The sequence below is a fragment of the Lipotes vexillifer genome, unplaced genomic scaffold, assembly GCF_000442215.2.
Source record: "Lipotes vexillifer unplaced genomic scaffold, Lipotes_vexillifer_v1.1 scaffold233, whole genome shotgun sequence".
Lineage (NCBI taxonomy): Eukaryota > Metazoa > Chordata > Mammalia > Artiodactyla > Lipotidae > Lipotes > Lipotes vexillifer.
The window spans coordinates 71950-92664 of NW_006790915.1; the positions used below are offsets into that span (position 1 = coordinate 71950).

A 20715-nucleotide genomic window follows, 5' to 3' on the forward strand; every position below is an offset into this window, starting at 1 on the left:
CCCCGGGTCCCGCCAAAAAAAAAAAAAAAAAAAAAAGTGCATTAGCCCATTTGGATGTATTAGACACTAGATCTTCTCAAAGGTCCACATATCATGGAGATGTTGGTTCTTCTGAAAACAAAGAAGCTTAAAAAAAAAAAAAAAAAAAAAAGCAAGTGACCAAAAATCATTCTAAAAAAAAAAACCTCTCCCCTTCTGGAGGCTCTTTCTCCTGCCTTCAAAATATGCAGAAATCTCTTCTCTTCAAAAAAATCCTTAAATGACTACCATTTCTAGCTGCCATCCTATTTCTTCTATTCCTGCCAAATTTCTCTAAGTTGGTCAAACCCGAAGATTTCTTTTTCAACATTCACTAACCTAAATCCTTACCATTTGGCCTACTCTTCTCTATAGAAATTGCTCTTTTAAAACTAACCGTGACCTTCTCCTTACCAAATTTAATGAGCTCACCCTCCTTGTCATCTCTGTAGCATTTGAAGTATTCACTACCCCGTTTTCTCTGAAACAGTCTCTACTTAAGAGAAACTGTCCTCTTCGTGCTTCTCCCACACTGCGGCAACTCCCCTCCTTCCCTTTCTTCCAGTTGTGTACTGGACTTAATTCTATGCATATTCTGTTATCTTCTCCCATGAGCATTTTCAAAAACATTTTCCTCAGCCCCCTCATTTTTTCATGATTATAGCTACCAACCTTATGATTTTCAAATATGCACTTCCAATGTTCACTGCTTTCCTGAGCAACAATTCCACAGCTTCAAATGTTTCCTTCAACTTCCTCCCCTGTTCCTCTTTCACAACTTTCTATTACTTCTTCCATTATCCACGTTCAAAACCATGAGATCCTATCATCCTCTATCACCAAGTCCTGATTCACCTTCCTCTGAAATACTGATATATATTTTTTTAATGTTTATTTATTTAGCCTGTGCCAGGTCTTAGTTGCAGCATGTGGACTCTTAGTTGCGGCATGCATGTGGGATCGAGTTACCTGATGAGGGATCAAACCCGGGCCCCCTGCATTGGGAGCGTGGAGTCCTACCCCCTGGACCACCAGGGAAGTCCCGGAAATACTGATATTTTGGAATCGTCTTTACACTCCCACTGCTTCCATCACCATCAAAACCCAAACTCTGGATTCCAGAATGGCCTCCATTCGAGGTCCCTCTACTGAATCTGCTGTCTGACCTGCCTCCCCAAAGACCTTTTTCTTCATGGCATTCTCTACCCCAAATCCTTTGCAGTCCTCTGGTCTTCACTGCCTATCTCAACAAAGTTAAACTCCTTGGCCTGACTTCCCAGAACTTCTGAGACCTGCCCATAGGAGTAGCCCCAGCCATGCTTCTTACTGCTTCCCCAGGTTGATTTCTGTTCAGTCCTTGTTCCTGATTTTTGTGTGTGTGTGTGTGTGTGTGTGGTATGCAGGCCTCTCACTGTTGTGGCCTCTCCCGTTGCGGAGCACAGGCTCCAGACGCACAGGCTTAGCGGCCATGGCTCACGGGCCCAGGCGCTCCGTGGCATGTGGGATCTTCCCGGACCGGGGCACAAACCCATGTCCCCTGCATCGGCCGGCAGACTCTCAACCACTGCGCCACCAGGGAAGCCCCTTGTTCCTGATTTTTACCTGATCATCTCTACTTCTGAATCTTTAAGAGTGCCTTACCCCCTTATTTATGACTATCCACACCTCCAAGAAGTTATTGTCATAGACAACAGGCAAGATTCTAGACTCCTTAGGGTCTCTGGCATAGAATTGCAGGCTTGCAATATGACACTCATTAGGTAAGGTGTATTAGTATTCTCCCAAAGGGTTATTAACTGTTGAGCCCTAATTACATACCCCAAGCTGTACTAAGCAATTTACATACACCATTTCCCTTACCCTTCGCAACAACGCTGTTAATTGATTACTACTGATGTGAGTTGTGTATTGCTTAGTTTATGAAGCAGTCGTTCAAAAGGAGAGCCAGAAAAAAATATTCTACACTTTCTCTTTAGAGCCGTGTGTGTGTGTGTGTGTGTGTGTGTGTGTGTGTGTGTGTGTGTGTAATGAGAACTAGAAAGAAAATGAGAATAGCAAGCACTTTCTGTGGATCAATAATAGATAATTGTTCAATTCAGAACAAAGCAACTGCAGTATGTTTAAGAGCTAAGACCAATCTCCAAGACTAGTACTGGTCTATATGATATTCTTAATACCTTTATGTCCCTTTTGTGAGGCGTTTTTCTTTTTGGTGGGGGTGCTGGGGGGCAGCTCTGTGCCTGGAGCTCTGTCCGCAAAATCCATGCTGGAACGCTTACGGCATCTCTGCATGTAGGGATGCCCAGAACTGCAACCCTGGAGTATGCATTGTTGCCCTGGCCTATGTGATCCCCTGAAATCAACCAGGACATGCTGATTGGTATACACGTGCTGGGAGAGGGAGACAGTCTGAAAGAGACACACTCATCGGCAGACAGGGAGGCCTGTGGGTTCTGGAGGTTAACTGAGAAAGATAAAATGAACCTATTCAAGGAGCTGGAGGTTGCCATATATGTTTGCTGAAAGCTGGGGCACTAGAATTTTTCATGTAGCAATAAGAAACCATACTTCCGGGCTTCCCTGGTGGTGCAGTGGTTGAGAGTCCGCCCGCCGATGCAGGGGACGCGGGTTCGTGCCCAGGTCCGGGAGGATCCCACATGCCGTGGAGCGGCTGGGCCCGTGAGCCATGGCCGCTGAGCCTGCGTGTCCGGAGCCTGTGCTCCGCAACAGGAGAGGCCACAGCGGTGAGAGGCCCGCGTACCGCAAAAAAAAAAAAGATAAAAAAGAAAGCATACTTCCTTGAAAGGCAAGAAATTTTGTTTGTTTCAGGCCGTCCTCATCCTGCACATGCAACTGAATGTTGAGCCTCACTAGGTGGATGGATTTTAGGCTGTTCTACATCATCGTAGAGGCCAGGTACATAGGCTTGAGCACCCCTACCCTACCTACTCTTTAGCTCCCCTCCACCGTACACATACATGTATATACATATACACACTTTAACCAAAGCCATCTCTCTGCCTTTACCTTTTATTCTTTGAATTAAGATTTCATATGAGCAGAGAGTACCTGGGTAAGAAAAGTTTGAAAACCACACAAATGAGTAATCTCTAAGCTCCCTACAGTTCTAACATTTTACACAGAACTTTATTCCATAAGTACCAGGAAGCCTCAGGACAGGAGAAAACAGGCAACCTTCTGGGGCTTTTCTGCTTTCCCAAACACTACCCATTTGATGCCTGAAACACTCCAATTAGAGATTTGTTCCTTCGGCTTAAAATGCTTCCTCTCACTTTAAATGCAAGTGTTTCTGGGGAAACAATACATTAACTCTGTCAATCATCAATCAATCAGTTCCTATCATTCCCTTGACACGAATGAATTTCTCACATACTCTCCTGAGAGCTGGTTTTAGGAAGGAATGAGAACACTGGTTCCCCGAGACGGAAGGGAGGCTAAAGCATAGGTGATGTCATGTCACCATGGCTAGTCCCTGGGAAGATGTCTCATTGGTAAATAAGTAGATCCTTAGCAATTTTTGCACACCCATTGACTTGAGGAAGTATTGTCTGGACCACATTTCATTGAGGCACTTCCCACTTGAAGCATTACCCCCATACCCTGGTACAACAAGGAACACAATCATCCAATATGGCCAATCATGATTCTTTGCAGCACAAAATCACTCCCTGCTTGATTTCATAACCCAAGCAGAGCTTATAATGGGCCATAAATTGCAGGGGAAACGTCAGCTGCTTGGAATCTCCGGGGATTTATCCTCCTCCTGCTTTCAGTTTCTCACCCGGTGAGGCACACACGCACGAAGTCTGCTGCATTTTCTGAGAAGTGTTGTGGTAAAGGAGGCATCAGCCCTCGGTGTGCGCCAATGTAAAACCTGGCTGCCATCCTGTCCATGGAAGCTACTGGGGGCTTCCCTGTGGCCATCTCAAACACAGCGCAGCCGATGCTCCAGACATCTGACTTCCATCCATAGCCAGAGTCATTGATGACTTCTGGAGCCATCCAATACGGAGTCCCATGCATGGACTTCAGCATGTCACTGTGGGTACCATTTAAGCCAGCTCAGGCCAAACGCTTGACACAGCCAAAGTCAATCAGCTTTATTATTCCAGCTGGCATAAGCATAATATTATTTCCTTTGATATCTCGATGCACCACACAGTTTTCATGGAGATAAGCAACACCTTGCAGAATTTGTTTTGTATATTTACAGAACACCATCTCAGGCAATGGCCCAAAATGGTTTATAATACTAGAGATTGAGCCACCAGGAACAAGCTCCATGAAAATGCTTACAATGTCCTCCTCCAAGCATGTCCCCAAATGGGCCACAGTGTTGACCTGTTTCAGTGCTTTGAGCTAATCTACTCCTTCCTGCAGTTTCCTAGATTCTTTTTCAGTAGTTAATTTATCAGAGGTAGCCAAAGCCACCTGTTCTACAGCTATTAGCTGTCCTTGGCAAGTAAGACCACAATATACCTAGAAGCAAACCAATGCCTTATTATTAGATGTAAACGACGACACTTGTTCACAAAATGCCTCCCAAACACTTGTCTTTCTCTAAGCTGATACATCCCTGCCCAAATGCAAAGTACTTAAGCAAATTGAATGTTTCATTGGAGCCAAGGTGGGATAAGTAGCATAGTGAATGTGTATCGTAATGGCTTGGGTTCAGTCTTCTCTTTACCAATCTGTGTAAATACTATCTAAAGTGCTGGGACTTTAGATGGTCTTTTATGCAATTCACAAAATGTAAGGAACATCTTTTGTTTTTGCCACTCAGCAATGATTCTTCCAACTTCTGGTAACATAACTTGAACCGTTGAACAAAGAGACTTCTTTCCCACAGGACTTGGACCTCAGAGAATTAGAGGCTTGAAATACAATAATGGCCATTGTACTACCCCGTGGAGCCTGAGAGCCAGAGCCAGAAGGAGACACAGAGAGGCCAGATCCCCGAGGACATTGTTTGACCCCTGAAACCAGCTGTGCCCAGAGCCAGTCCTACTTCAAATCCTTCAGTTACATAAAGCTGTGGACATCCTTTTCCTCAAGCCACTTTAGGCTGCGTTTCCTATTACTTCCAACTGAAAGAGTTCTAAGTTAAAGAGTATGCGGGGTGGGGAGGGCACTCAGGAAGATTAGGGAAGAGGGAGGAGTCGAGCAGGAGTGGAGACTTTTTATTTCAACATGTTCTGTGTTTCACTTACCGTGCCGTAGGCTCCCTTCCCAAGGGTCTCACCCTTGGTCCACAGGATAGGTTCTTCATACTTTAAACTGTTTTCAGAAAATGTCTTCTTTTCATGTGAGTTGAAAAATCTCTCCTCTTTGTCGCATATCCCAAAGCCATTACTGTATCTCTGGAAGAATGAGACACAAAGAAAAGTCATCATTGCATTCTGAGTCCTTGGGACGGAAGGAAAGGGTGGAGAGTAAGGTCCTCCTTTCTTCTAACTTAGGACCAACCAGAGAAGGCCAAATATGCACCCCTAACCAATCACGTGGGAGGCCCCTGCTAGTTAGCCGAACTACAGCTTCCCCAGGACAAGAGCCTCCAATCAGGACACACCTGAAGCCTTTTTTCCACTAAAAAGCTTTCCCACTCCTTGCCTGCTTTTGAGTCTCGGCCAAACACAAGTGATGGTGGTTGACTCCTTCGCTATAGTGAGCTCTGAATAAACAACCTTTGTTCTATTTCCACAATGTATGCATACACTCAAATATACACATATGTAAGCACATATGCCTACACTTCCATACACACACACATTTACACACAAATATACATACAGATAGATACTGTCTCTCTTACACATACACGCACATACGTTCACCCATGCACAGCCATGCAAGCAAGTCTAATGGTCAAGACCAGCTGCAATAGACTGAACATCCATGGTCCTCTAGACCCTTGCTACTCAAAGGAGAACCTACAGACCAGCTGTTAGACTTTCAGAATCTCAGGCCTCAGACATACCAAGTCAGTGTCTACATTTCAGCATGACCCTCAAGAGATGTGCATCCACAGTAAACTTTGAAAGGCCTTCCCCTGGAAGTCAGGAAACAAGTATATTTTTGTAGAGCTTAGACCATGTTTACCAATTGTTTGATTAGGACCAAAAATACTTTGTCTTGATCTCCTCTATGAGTTCTTAAAAATAAATGATTATGGTGATGTAGAGGCACAGTGACGGTCCTTAAGAATAAGACAGGGCTTCCCTGGTGGCGCAGTGGTTGAGAATCTGCCTGCCAATGCAGGGGACACGGGTTCGAGCCCTGGTCTGGGAAGATTCCACATGCCGTGGAGCAACTGGGCCTGTGAGCCATAACTACTGAGCCTGCACACCTGGAGCCTGTGCTCCGCAACAAGAGAGGCCGTGACAGTGAGAGGCCCGCGCACCACAATGAAGAGTGGCCCTCGCTCGCTGCAACAAGAGAAAGCCCACATGCAGCAACGAAGACCCAACACAGCCAAATAAATAAATAAATAAATAAAATTTATTTTTTTAAAAAAGAATAAGACATTGCACAAGATCCCCTTCCTCGGGAATGAGCACGGGTGCCTCTGGAGGGCCATTTGGGTTCCTCCTCCCCAGCCTCTCATGTTTCCATCCAAACTGAAATTTAAGGATTGCTTAGAAATGAAAAGATCACAAAAGGTCAGCTTTTGACTCTGTGATTGCAGGGTAGGGTTATGGGCTGATTGTATTTACTAGCTTGTTAGCTTTTCTTGAATGCGAAATGGCAGGCTGGTGGACCCATCTCAGACACACAGGCATGCACACACGTACCCCCAACTCCCAGCCAAGCCTGGCAGCCTCTGTGAATCACTGCCCATGCCCCAGCCAAGACCAGGTTCACCATGAGGGTGAAGCTGGCCTTTTACAACCAGGAATATTCCCACTGTGTAGTAATTAAGAGTGTGGGGCTGGAATCAGAATTCCTGTCCCCACCACTCACTACTTGGGTGACTTTCTAAACCTCAGTTTCCTCATCTGCAAAATGGGGACTTGTTATTACCTTTAGTATTGATCTCATGGAGCTGTTATGAAGTATAGAAAGGAGACAGTATGATGTGTCTCACTCACATGTGGTAAGTTCTCAGTAAACTTAGCTATGGTATAATTGTTTACCTTGTGTATTCTTCTGATCAATTATTTAAAATAATGATTCCTGATCCTGAAAGAGTGCGATATAACCTGAGTTAGTGTACAGTAAATAATGTTTCAGCTAAACCTACTGTTTGTCTTTAAAATTTAGTAGAACAGGGGCTTCCCTGGTGGCTCAGTGGTTGAGAGTCCGCCTGCCGATGCAGGGCACACGGGTTCGTGCCCCGGTCTGGGAAGATCCCACATGCCGCAGAGCAGTTGGGCCCGTGAGCCATGGCCGCTGAGCCTGCGTGTCCGGAGCCTGTGCTCTGCAACGGGAGAGGCCAGAACAGTGAGAGGCCCATGTACAGCAAAAAAAAAAAAAATTTAGAGGAACAGGAGGCTCATATACTTCAGTGAGAACTAAAACAAACGTAACCTTACTACCTGTTGATATTCTTCTCACCGCCCCACTCCAGTGCCAAACAAATTTTTTTAAAAATGTGTTCAGGATTGTTGTTTATGCTTCCCTGAGAGCAACGGCTAAGTCTTGTACCCTACCATGTCTTCGGTTCTTATCCCAATACCAAAAACACAGGAGGCATCAATAATATTTTTGTGTTAAAGTAAACCATTTGGGAACAAATGCTCAGGTGCAGGGAATCTTTGAGAAATGAGTTTTTCATGTTTTCATATGGTCTTTTGGAACTAGATGGTGAGCTACTTAGGGGGCTGTGTTAATTTCTTTCTATCTCACACACCACTTAGAGTAATGCTTTACCCATAATTACCTCCCTGCTGTTACTTGTTGATTGAAAACACCATCACTGAATATAATATCTACCTATTTCAATAAGTAGCTTTGCTATATTAATGTAACCAAAGTGATTCCATTGCAGTGTCAGGCTAGCTAAATTCTAGAAGGCAACATAATGAAAACGTCTTAGCACGAGAGTCAGGGGACCTGGATTCCAAACTTGCAACCAAACAATGAGATCTTGATGAAACTATTTAATTGTTTAGGGTTACTGATTCCTCATTTGAAAATAAGGGGTTTGAAACAGATTGTCTCTGAGATCCCTTCCCACCCCAATGAATCTCTGATTCTAATTATACCCACCTGTATTTTGACAGTTGTCTCTCCACCTAATTCTTGCATGGTATTTCCTCTCTTACTGAGGGCAAGATTTCGGCTTTCAGGATCTGTTTCATCTGCCATTATTTGGCAAGAGTTGTCATCTTTCTCATCAAGAGCTAGTAGTTCTGCAGCTAGACAACTTAACAGTTCATCTGGCGATTCTTCATTCTTTACAGGGTCTAGAATTTCTTGGGAAATTGAATCTGCATCATGTAAAGTTTTTCCAAATGTTTGACATGGAATTGACTTATTAGCCAAACTATCATGACCCAAAGAATGTGCCCAACGTTGATATGCTTGAGAAGATGCACTTTCTTGTTTCTCTTGGGAAGAGAAACTCATAAGTGTTTTAGACTTACCTGAAACACTATCAAACTCTACATCGTTAGTTAAAATTTGATTGGCAATTAGTTTCACTGGGAGATACTATAGTCTGCTTTCCTTGCAGTACAGGCTTGCCGGAACTCTTCTCACTGGGCAGTGCCCAGCTGTTTTCTGAAAGGACAAATGGGGTTTGGTGATTTGCTCTTCGAGTTCATGCAGATCTCTGAGGCTCGTGGCAAGTATCTGATTGCTAGAAATGTCTCCTTCGTCAGGACAAATCTGAGACAGGAAGGAATTCGTTCTGTTTGGTGGACTGCTCATGAGTCTGAACCATGTTCATGGGCTGAGCTTCATCTTTGGAAGATAGAAAATCATTTCCTGAAGACTTTATCTGCTATTCTGGTTCTGAAATACCATCACCATTTTCAGTGTCATTGCTACTTAACAGGCTGGCAACGCTTTTCTTTTTTTTTGCGGTACGCGGGCCTCTCACTGTTGTGGCCTCTCCCGCTGCGGAGCACAGGCTCCGGACGCACAGGCTCAGCGGCCATGGCTCACGGGCCTAGCCGCTCCGCGGCATGTGGCATCTTCCCGGACCGGGGCACGCACCCGTGTCCCCTGCATCGGTAGGTGGACTCTCAACCACTGCGCCACCAGGAAAACCCCAACGCTTTTCTTTAGAAATTAAACTTCTGTGCTTTTGTTTAATGTCAAGAGAAGACTTTGGGGGTTTAATATGTGGTCTTTTCTGAGAGAGTCTGGTCCGGCTCTTGCTGGTCCTCTCACTGTGTGAAGATCGACATTTATTGGTGATACATCTGCCCGATGGAGCTGAGCATATCTCTCGGAAATATTTTTCATGCTGTTCAGCCTCTCGCATCTGACGATAAATAGGAGTCCTGAACGTTTCGTAGATTCCACGTCCATTTGCAGTTGAACTGATTTCTTTGAACATGTCACTGTACTTCAGATCTAAGTAATTTAGTCTTGGCTCTGTTGGCTGAGCAGAGAGAGGAACAGAAGACTTTTTTATCCTTGGATTTTTACAGATGCAAGGGAGTGATTGCTTTTTAGGTTTCAAAGCCCGGTAAGTGGATTGCTTCTTTTCTATCTGTGGCATTCTCTTTTGAAACTTGGGTGATTGCCGAGGTCTGGGGTCCACAAGCCCCAGAGCAGGAAAAACTTGAGTTTTTATGCTGGTTTTGTGCATGGTAGGCTTCATGGAACTTTCAACGGAAACCATGAAATTCTGAGGTGTCCTGTTACTGGCCTTGGTCTTTGAATCCAACTTATTTCTATGGGTTTTCATTTTATGCCTGTCATTTCTTGGTCTTGGGCTACTGTTGTTATGAAGGATGCCCTTTCTTTTTTGGAGGCTTGGTTTAGTTATTGCTGGTTCCTTGGGAGTTTCATCTCCAGGGAAAGTGATGTGGGTAAGAGGCACCATCCCATTCATTTCTGGTTTGGTTGCCTCTGCTACTGACATTTTTATGTTTGTCTCCATGCTTCTGTGATCTTCTGGGAGCTTTTCAATGGGGTCATGAGGAACTATATTGGACAAACTTTTAAGAACAGTATACTCGTCTGAAATATGATTTGGCTCAATTACTTCCCCTTTATGTGCTGAAGCAGCTTTTGAATCAGCTTTATCATTTCTAGTCCCTTCATCCTGGCTTAGAGTTATTTCTGAATGCAGGGCTTCTTGGAACTTGACTGGTTTGATATATCCAGCTTCTGAATCTTGTTCATAGTTTCTGGCTACTGAACCCTCTTTCTTTCCTGATGAAAGAGATTGAGTGTTCTCTTCTGCTCTTCTCACTTCAGCACCATGGCAGTCAATATCCACTCCCCTATCTGTAGGAAAATTGCCTTCCTTGGAATTCTCAAAGGACACCAAAAACTGCCCTTTTTCAAAGTGAGAGATTTCAGTGTTGACACATCACTCTGTTTCCTTGGGTTTCCTACTCTCCTCTGTCTCCAGGTGTTGTCTGTGATGGTGAGCCTTCCAAAAAGAGCACATGTTTCTGGACCAGATAGAGCTATCAAATGACCTGAGAGTCTGATCCTCTAACACCTTGAACGGTGCTTCCTTCTGCTGTTTGATGGTCTAAACTCATCAGATCGACTAACAGGCTCTGAGTGCTTAGGTATGAAAGATATGAAGCTTGGAATATTTCTTTCTCTCTCTTTCTGATCCTTATGATTTGGGGGTAAAGTAAGGAGACAGGATCTCACAGGCAAGGGTGACAATGGTGGCTGAGGGAACTAAAAGGCAAGAGAAAAAGAATGAATGCAGAAACACATACGCATATCATATTAATAAAGTAACCTGAAGAAATTTTAAGATTCTCTTTGGGAAGTCCTTTAAAGTACAAAGTTATCCTGGAGATCACAGTTTTAAAAACTAGAATCTTATGCCTGGTGTTTTTTAAGAACCAAGGTAAGACAATACTTTTAAAAACCAATGTTAACATATGTAAAGATTCATGGTTATATGTTTAAAATAAAGGCCCTACATTGTAAACAATAAAACTTTTAAGTTTTTTAAAATTTCTATTCTCTTTTCTATTTACTTTCCATAGAATTGATCTAAGATGTTTAAAATTCCCACTTAGAACAGCTTAAAATTGCTGTTACATTTACTGTAATAGTGATTGTTAGGTTGCAAACTAACCCAGAATTTGTATGCAGAACACAACTGTTCCTCATTATTTGGCTGAACTGTTTTGTTGAGAGTGGCTTGTAAATGTGCCTCACTATACACTTGAGAGTTAGCTCCCTAAATGGTTTTTAATCCTCCTTGGCCCTCCAACTATTTTCAAATTAAGCAAGTTTATATTATTATCAACCTCTAGAGGTCAGTGTAACCCAATATATAATATGCAGCTTTTTGGTTGGTTAAGCTATAAGCTCTAACTTCACAGTTTTCACTGTGGCCTTCCCCCTCCACCACCCCACCCTCCGGGTATAGAGATTTGATAACTAATTATATCAGAATATTTATAGGCATAGATCACGAGTGGTAATTGAGAGCTCTGTGTTTAATTTTCATTCTGTTGCCACCTGTGTGTAAGAAGACAGAAAAAGGAAACTGACACTAGAAACGGGCATTAGAAACAGGTGAGATGCAGTATAATCCCCTCGTTTCATTACCTAGATGACTTTCTTCCATCTCTCAAAATACAGATTCTCCCAGTGCTTAAACACCTCTACAGTAGCATCCGTTATTCATTTATTTATTTTTTAGGCCAATAAAGTCCTTTTTTCAGCACTAAGCAGTACCTATGCATTTTCTCAAAGGCTCATAGAATACAGAAGAGTCAGTTGAGAGAATTGCAAGGCTCTTTCCAAACGCTTTACTTACAAATGAGACAACTAGGAAAATCTTTCTACCAATGGAAAAAGAATTAACCTCATTTCTCAATACGTTAAAAGAAGAAATATTAAATATGTTCCAAAGAGCTACTCTCTTCATTATGTGGACAACGGGAAACACCCCAGAAAAGAAATATACGTGTAAAGATATAATTTTCCCAGAAATTAGCTCCTCTGTAAACTGTATGTGAGTTGTGGTTTTTCCAAGATATATGCTGAGGATTTGGGCTCTGAGTTTTTGTTTTTGTTTTTGTTTTGTTTTTTTGCGGTACGCGGGCCTCTCACTGTTGTGGCCTCTCCCGTTGCGGAGCACAGGCTCCGGACACGCAGGCTCAGCGGCCATGGCTCACGGGCCCAGCCGCTCCGCGGCATGTGGGATCTTCCCGGACTGGGGCACGAACCCGCATACCCTGCATAGGCAGGTGGACTCTCAACCACTGCGCCACCAGGGAAGCCCTGGGCTCTGAGTTCTTTGATAGGATTTGTCTCTAACAAGATGCTTTGGTTAATCCTTAAGTCAAAAATGTTCAAACTACTCTTACCTCAATTCTCCGGCTACTATACTTCATATTAGAAGAGGAAAACACTGTAACAAGAAAAATTATTTTTTTATAAGTTTTTTTTTTTAAGAGATAAATTTATTTATTTATTTCTGGCTGTGTTAGGTCTTCCTTGCTTCCTTCCTTTCTCTAGCTGTGGCGAGCAGGGGCTGCTCTTTGTTGCAGTGCTCAGGCTTCTCATTGCAGTGGCTTCTCTTGTTGCAGAGCATGGGCTCTAGGAGAGCAGGCTTCAGTAGTTGTGACACATGGGCTCAGTAGTTGTGGTGCACAGGCTTAGTTGCTCCGCAGCATGTGGGATCTTCCAGGACCAGGGCTCGAACCTGTGTCTGCTGCATTGGCAGGCGATTCTTAACCACTGCGCCATCAGAGAAGTCCCCAAAATTATTATTATTATTATCAGATATTCTTAGCAGTAGAGTGAACACAGTCGGCCTTAAGCCAGGTGATGGCGATGGAGTGATCTTGGTGCTGAGGTTTGAGGAAAAGTTGTCAAAATGAAGAGTTTTTCCAGGTGTAAAATCCACATGACGGTGGGCACAGAATGATTACACAAAACTACTGCCCCTGAAGAGGGTTGTTGTTTTACATACAATGTTGTTTTTTATATATATCTATGTTTTTTATATATATATATATATGTTTTATATTTATAACATATGTGTATATATAGTGATATTTATTTATTTATTTTTATTTATATTCCTTTTGGAAGCACATGACCTCTGGATCAGAAAGCAGAGCACTTATCACCCACAGGGCATCCTAGTGCCAGTTACCTGCAGCCCAATTTCCCACAGGTTGACACAAATGAGAACCAGGTGCTTACCTGCACCAGTAGTGAGGCTGCACCGTAGGAGGAGACCCTGAAATTATGAGACTCAGAGCTTATGTATAGAGTGCTGGCAGTTCAACCCATCTTTCCCTTCTGAGAAAGAGAGACCTTCACTATGAAATGTAAGCAAGTGTCTCCAGGAGAAGGGGGAAATGTGTCTCTGGGTTTTGTTTGTTTGTTTTTTACCCTGTTAAGTAAGTAAATAGCTCTTGGCAAAGCCAGCTTCAGTCTTTCTGGAGCAATAGCTTATCTCTAACTTCCAAGGCATGTTTGCCATTCAGTCATCTTTCAACCTAGTCTCTCCCAGTGCTTTTTGCTCAGAAAACCCAGACTTTGCAGAAATGTGAGAGTATTTATGTATAATTGTCTCCCATCCGTTGTTTGAACTCACACATGGGATAGATCATAAATTCTGAAGGAGTGCGGGGAAGGGCGAGATGAGATTTACTAGGTAGGGTAAAACCCAGACGTTGTTTTCTTCTTACCAAAACATCAGAATGGTCCCTAAAACCCCACTTACCATCATGGGTTAAAGCTGAAGCCAAAAGCTCCAATGTGTTCAGGGTCAAAGCAGGCACATAAATGAATGAAGTGGGGTAAGTAGGGACAGTGGTGAACTGAAATTATGTGCCCCAACTACAGGGATATCCATTCCCCAGTTCTAGTTGGTGTTGTCCATTCCAGATGGGTAGTCCATCACTGCTGGATCTTCCAGTTGCCAAGAGACGCCAGAGAGCTGGAGACTATATGTGAAATCTCCTTCCTATCCCTTTTTAAAATACTTTGAAGGCCGAACAAAATATGCCTGTAGGTCCTTTTCGGCCACAGGCTGCCATTTTGAAATTTCACTTAGCGAGACCTCTCTGAGATGTACCAAAGGTGGAAGCCATTCTCAGGAGACTAATGGTCATCTAAGAAGAGGATTCCAATAGGAGGGGGATGCGGGCATTCCCCTTAGCCACAGCTGGCCAGAGCACCACCCCAATTCTTTTTTTTTTTTCTTTGCGGTACGCGGGCCTCTCGTTGTGGCCTTTCCCGTTGCGGAGCACAGGCTCGGACGCACAGGTTCAGCGGCCATGGCTCACGGGCCCAGCCGCTCCGTGGCATGTGGGATCCTCCCGGCCCGGGGCACGAACCCGTGTCCCCTGCATCCGCAGGCGGACTCTCAACCACTGCGCCACCAGGGAAGCCCCACCCCAATTCTTTATCCATTTATTTAACCAATATTCATTGGGGGCCTACTGAGTAGCCAACACTGTCCCAGAAGATGGCAATATAATTGTGAACAACAAAGACATAATTCTTGCCCTCATCGAGGTTGTATGCTAGAGGTTGAGATTTTCTGTTGAAAAGATATTATAAGTTAATACTAGAAATATAACTGAATATGATTTATAGGTGGGTGCTTATGTATAACACCCTGAGTTTAAAAAATTCAGGTATTATAAATATTTAGTTGAGGAATATCCAGTATTGATAAGGAGTGATGTGAGATATAAAGGCACTCTTAAACATTTACTGGTGAGAATGTAGAGATAAGATCTTTCCAGTAGGTAATGTGGTAATATATATTGAAAGCCTTTTCAAATGTGTATAGAATTCCAGTTAAAAGATTGAATGTACAAGCTTTTCTCCACTCTCTCCACAAACCTCACTAAAACGATGGTAGACTGATGTTTTCAAAAGGTAAAGAAGGGAATTCCCTGATGGTCCAGTGGTTAGAACTCAGTGCTTTCACTGCCAGGGCCTGGCTTCGATCCCTGGTCTGGGAACTAAGATCCCGCAAGCCATGCAGCCAAACAAAAAAAATAAAAGGTAAAGAAAAAGAACAGCAAAAACCTAGAGGGTAAAACCACACATGCATGACATAAACAAAATTTTGGAAGGTGAAAACTGTATGGATGAGCTTCCCTGGTGGCACAGTGGTTGAGAATCCGCCTGCCGATGCAGGGGACGCTGGTTCGAGCCCTGGTCCGGGAAGATCCCACATGCCACGGAGCAACTAAGCCCATGCACCACAACTACTGAACCTGTGCTCTAAAGCCCACGAGTCACAACTACTGAGCCCACATGCCGCAACTACTGAAGCCCGTGCACCTAGAGCCCATGCTCCGCAACAAGAGAAGCCACCACAAGGAGAAGCCCGTGCACCGCAACGAAGAGTAGCCCCTGCTCACCACAACTAGAGACAGCCCGCATGCAGCAACGAAGACCCAACACAACCATAAATAAATAAACAAATTTAAAAAACTATATGGATGAATAATAACCAATTTAGTAGTCAGCTTTCTCTGTTCTGCTCACTGCCTGCAGAGGGTAGAACTCAATAAGAAATAATAACCCCAGAAAGGAGCAGGAATTAAAGATACCAGGTACCTCTGAAGGTGGGGTTGCAGGTGAGTCTGAAACAAGGGGTTGCTTCAAACTCTGTACAAGGAGTTGGTTCCAGATTCCCTGTCCTGTGTCCTGCCCCACTTGTCAGGGGTTGCTCTTCTCCATTCCTGGCTGGAAGTTTATTCTCTGAAGAGCTTGAAACAAAGATGCGAAGGAGCTAGGTACAGCTGAGAGCAGAAACAGGGTGCTGGAGTGAAAATGTGAGGATAAATGAAAGCCTCCACATTGACCTGTGAAGCTCCAGCCTTATAACCTACAGGCAGGAGCTTGGATTCTCCTTCTCTCGGGCAAACTAACTGAGAGAAAAGCCTTCCTACGCACCCTGACACGAGGGGAACCCGTTACCCAACCATCCAGGTCTCTGTCCACTCCACAAGCCCCCTCGAGCCTCTGGCACTTTTTAGTCTCCCCCTCTTAAATACAAAAAATCGCCAAGGATCAACTGATATATGGGAATAGCCTCTAACATGAAAATACACAGAACAAAACAGAAAGAAAGAAGAGAGCTCAGAGGAAATAGAGACAATGAAAAACTACCGTTAATATCATTCATGTACCTTCTTCAGGAAGCTACGGGAAAATTTACCTTCCTAAAGTGAATGCATTAATCAAGAGAGAGGAAGCTGTGTACCCAGTACACAGGGGTCCAACACAGAGGGTAGCCAAGGGCATTTCCAGGATAATGATGAGGAACTCCCAAAGAGACAGCTGGTCAGGAGGTCCAAAGACCAAGTAACACAGAGTGAAACAGGAGGGCAGAGCATTCCAGGAGCAACGTCTTAGAAAACAAAAGAAACCAATGGATTACCTGGTGTGCAGTTGCTGTATTGAGGTGCGTTTCACAGGTCCATCAGACAGGATGGGGATGAATTAGTGACAGATATACAGAAAGTAAGCAAATGGTGAAATGAGGCGAGTATTAAAGCTGGGATAAATAGAATGTCTCAAAAGAAAAGCAATGTAATCATAGCACACTCTGGGGCTCAGCTGTGAATGATATTTTACCTTGTCATAATAAGGGAGACATTGAATATTAATTTTTTTAAAGCACAAAGATTTCAAAGTTTGCCTGTGTGTGCAGAGAGTAATATAAAATTGTTAAACCCTAATAGATAATGCCTAAATTAAGCAATCAAGCAATGTAGTTATAAACATGTTATTTAGAAATGTGGAATTACATTCTAGAAGAAACGGTCTTGAAACAGTATTTGTACTTCTTATTTCTTACTTTTTATTTTTGCTCACCTGTCTTTTCTGAATTTTTCTTAATCGACATATATTGATTGTCTAAAATTTAAGATTGCATTTAAACAAAAATATTTTTAAAAAGGGAACAAACACCAGCCTGGTAAACCCAGCTGACTTCTTCAGACAAGACCGTAACACCAGTGGAGCAGAGCAGATCCCGTCACAGAATACTGACCTAACCCAGTTTGTTTTTGTTTGAATGTGCTACTTTCATTACGTCTTCAAGACTTTCTGTGGTTTGGCCAGGAGAAGAGGATATTTCCATGATGTCCAATTCAATCTCTCCATCCATCCTTCCTCCAGTTTGTACCTGCACCAACTGCCCTCCCTTTTCCCTAAATTCACCTCCACCACAAGACTAAATGTTTCTCCTTTTTTTCCCTCATAACTAAAGTGGGGCTCAAATGGGCATTGTGAGCTCTGAACACACATGACATGGTGCTTAAGCACGTTGGCTTCAAAGACAGGGGGTCCAGGTTTGAACCCAGCCTGTGTAACCCATTAGCTATGTGACCTGGGCATGCACTTAACCTTCTGAGGCTCACTTTCCTCATTTCTAAAGCAAGCATACTAATATTACCTATATCCGTGAATATTTGTGCCTCGCGGTAATAGGCACTCAATAAGTGGTGACTGCCATTGTTATTAATTCAATATACATTTTAAAATAGTTCTGTGCCAGATCTGGAGTGAGGTGTGCAGAGGTGCAATGGTTTTTGCCTTTGTCATCTGGTGAAGACCAGCACATAAAAAGACAGTGACAATTCAGCATGATGAGTGTTATGTTGCAGACAAGGTCAGGGTCCTATGGGAGTCCAAAGGCCTGGTGACTCCCCTAGTCTTGGGGACTTTCAGGAAGATTTCCCAGAGTAGGGGGTTTCTAAGGGGAGAGCTGAAGGATGGCTTAATGTTCCAGCAGAAAAAAACAACATGTGCAAATATTCACATATTTGTTCTGAGAACAGAAGGCGTTTGGTGATGCTGTTTAGCATCTGCTGAGGAAGAGTGGCAAGAGAGGAGGCCGAAGAGAGGCTGTGGACAACCAGGAGTGAGATTTCTGGATTTCAAGGAACAAGACTCTGGGTCTACATCACAGTCCAGACCTGATGTTAACACTTTTATACACAGCCTATCGAAACTCGGCTTCAACACCATGTTAAATGAAATCAGCCAGACAGAAAAGGACAAATGTATGATTTCACTTATATGAGGGACCTAGAATAGTCAAATTCATAGAGACACAAAGTAGAACAGTGGCTACCAGGGGTACGGGGGAAAGTAGAAAGGAGAGTTTAAGTTGAATGGGTACAGATCTTCAGTTTTACAAGATGAAAAAGTTCTGGGGATGCATAGTGGCAATGGTTGTGCAACAATGTAAATGTATTTAATTCCACGAAACCGTACACTTAAAAATGGTTAAAATAGTAAATTTAATGTGATGTACATTGTACCACAATAAATTTAAAATTAAAAAAAAATTTTTAAACACCAGTGCTTCGTTTAAATTTCATTTGAGCTCTACCCTTGCACCCAAATCCTATAATAGTAATTCTATTTTTTTCCCTTTTTTTGGTGAGATGCTTCACATTTCCTCCACTGTGCGATATCTCTCATTGCAATAAGCCAATAAATGCAAAATTTTGGACTACAGGTTTGTCCCTGGTGGTTTAGGCCACTTGGTTTAGGACAGTGGTAAGCAGACATAAATGAGAGGAACATCCTAAGGGGAAACGCTGGCATCAGTGTGCTGTCTGGTAAATAAGTGTTGGGCTAGATAGAACAGCTAACTCAAATCTTGGAGGAAAGCATCCTCAGTGTAGGCCCCCCAAACTCCCATAGATAAAGATAAACCAAATATGAGTTCCCTGTAAAGATTTTCAAATGCTTAAATTAAAAAAAAAAAAAGATTTTCAAACGCTGAAGAAAAAGATCAGTAAAGAAATATTTAGGGACCAAAGAATAAAGGAAGAGCTGTGTAATTAAATGAACTCACCTTCAGGTTTTCTCGGCTGCCCCTTCAGAAAGTGAGGAACATCTTCTCTGGCTACAGACTTGGAGATGTTCGGTTCTAAGCAAGGTCTTGGCAAAAAAAAAGCCCAAGTTCACATTGCAGAGCTCCTGGTAATGTTCCTCTTTCTTCAGTAGTAAAGGCTGTCCAGTCACCGTATTTGTCCTGGAGCTTACCATCTCAATTTCATTTGGAAGTGAAACAGAATGTGCTGGTACCCATTCCTGATGCACTGAGGTTATCTGACTAAAAGGTGGAGGAAACGGTTTGATTTAAAAGTCATTCCCCATGTCTTCTGGGGCTCCAGTTCTCAGCCCAGCCCGACATCACTAGAAAGTTTGGAGGACTACTTCCAAACGGTGCTGCTGTGTGGAATGGCTGTATTCCTGAAAGCACAAGACCTCCCTGTCCTTTGAGTCGCTCCCCACCTCATCTGCCCTCTGCCCCTCGCAATTTAGTTTTCCCATTCCCTGTTTCCTCAAGCAGAGAAATCAGAGGGGCAAAGAGAAGATGTAGGGGGTGCATCCTTGTACTTCTCCAAAGGTGTTGACCAAAGGCCATTGACCATTCTCCAAAGGCCCAGTGCTTCTCAAACTATCTTTGGTGACGAATCCTTTTAAAATTTTCCATTGCATTGTGGGCTGAAACTTTTGTAATCAAAGTGAATGACTATATGAAATGAACATATGAAAAATTAAAAGAAAATCAAAAACATGAAAATAAATTATAAGACACTGATGAAAGAAATTAAAGATAATACAAATAGACAGAGAGATATACCATGTCCTTGGATTGGAAGAATCGACATTGTGAAAATGACTATACTACACAAAGCAATCTACAGATTCATTGCAATCCCTATCAAATGACCACTGGCATTTTTCACAGAACTAGAACAAACAATTTCACAATTTGTATGGAAACACAAAAGACCCCGTAGACAAAGCAATCTTGAGAAAGAAAAACAGAGCTGGAGGAATCAGGCTCCCTGACTTCAGACTATACTATAAAGCTACAGTAGTCAAGACAGTATGGGACTGGCACAAAAACAGAAATATAGATCAATGGAACAGGATAGAAATCCCAGAGATAAACCCATGCACATACAGTCACCTTATCTTTGATAAAGGAGGCAAGAATATACAATGGAGAAAAGACAGCCTCTTCAGTAAGTGGTGCTGGGAAAACTGGACAGCTACATGTAAAAGAATGAAATTAGAACACTCCCTAACATCATACACAAAAGTAAACTCAAAATGGATTAAAGACCTAAATGTAAGGCCAGACACTATCAAACTCTTAGAGGAAAACATAGGCAGAACACTCTATGACATAAATCACAGCAAGGTCCTTTTTGACCCACCTTCTAGAGAAATGGAGATAAAAACAAAAATGAACAAATGGGACCTAATGAAACTTCAAACCTTTTGCACAGCAAAGGAAACCATAAACAAGACCAAAAGACAACCCTCAGAATGGGAGAAAATATTTGCAAATGAATCAACTGACAAAGGATTAATCTCCAAAATTTACAGGCAGCTCATGCAGCTCAATAACAAAAAAATAAACAACCCAATCCAAAAATGGGCAGAAGACCTAAATAGACATTTCTCCAAAGAAGATATACAGACTGCCAACAAACACATGAAAGAATGCTCAACATCATTAATCATTAGAGAAATGCAAATCAAAACTACAATGAGATATCA

The 20715-nt window shown here is 42.9% G+C and overlaps 1 protein-coding gene across 1 annotated transcript in view; it reads right to left on the minus strand.

The window, feature by feature from the left end:
* MAP3K19 (mitogen-activated protein kinase kinase kinase 19) overlaps positions 1-20715 on the minus strand; it is a 37725-nt gene that overhangs the window by 1735 nt on the left and 15275 nt on the right. Inside the window, 9 exon segments of the mRNA XM_007464005.1 lie at positions 3821-4518; positions 5250-5399; positions 8248-8670; positions 8672-8790; positions 8793-8860; positions 8862-9052; positions 9236-10683; positions 10686-10854; positions 12507-12550. Of these exon segments, the coding sequence (XP_007464067.1) occupies positions 3821-4518; positions 5250-5399; positions 8248-8670; positions 8672-8790; positions 8793-8860; positions 8862-9052; positions 9236-10683; positions 10686-10854; positions 12507-12550 (3310 nt within the window).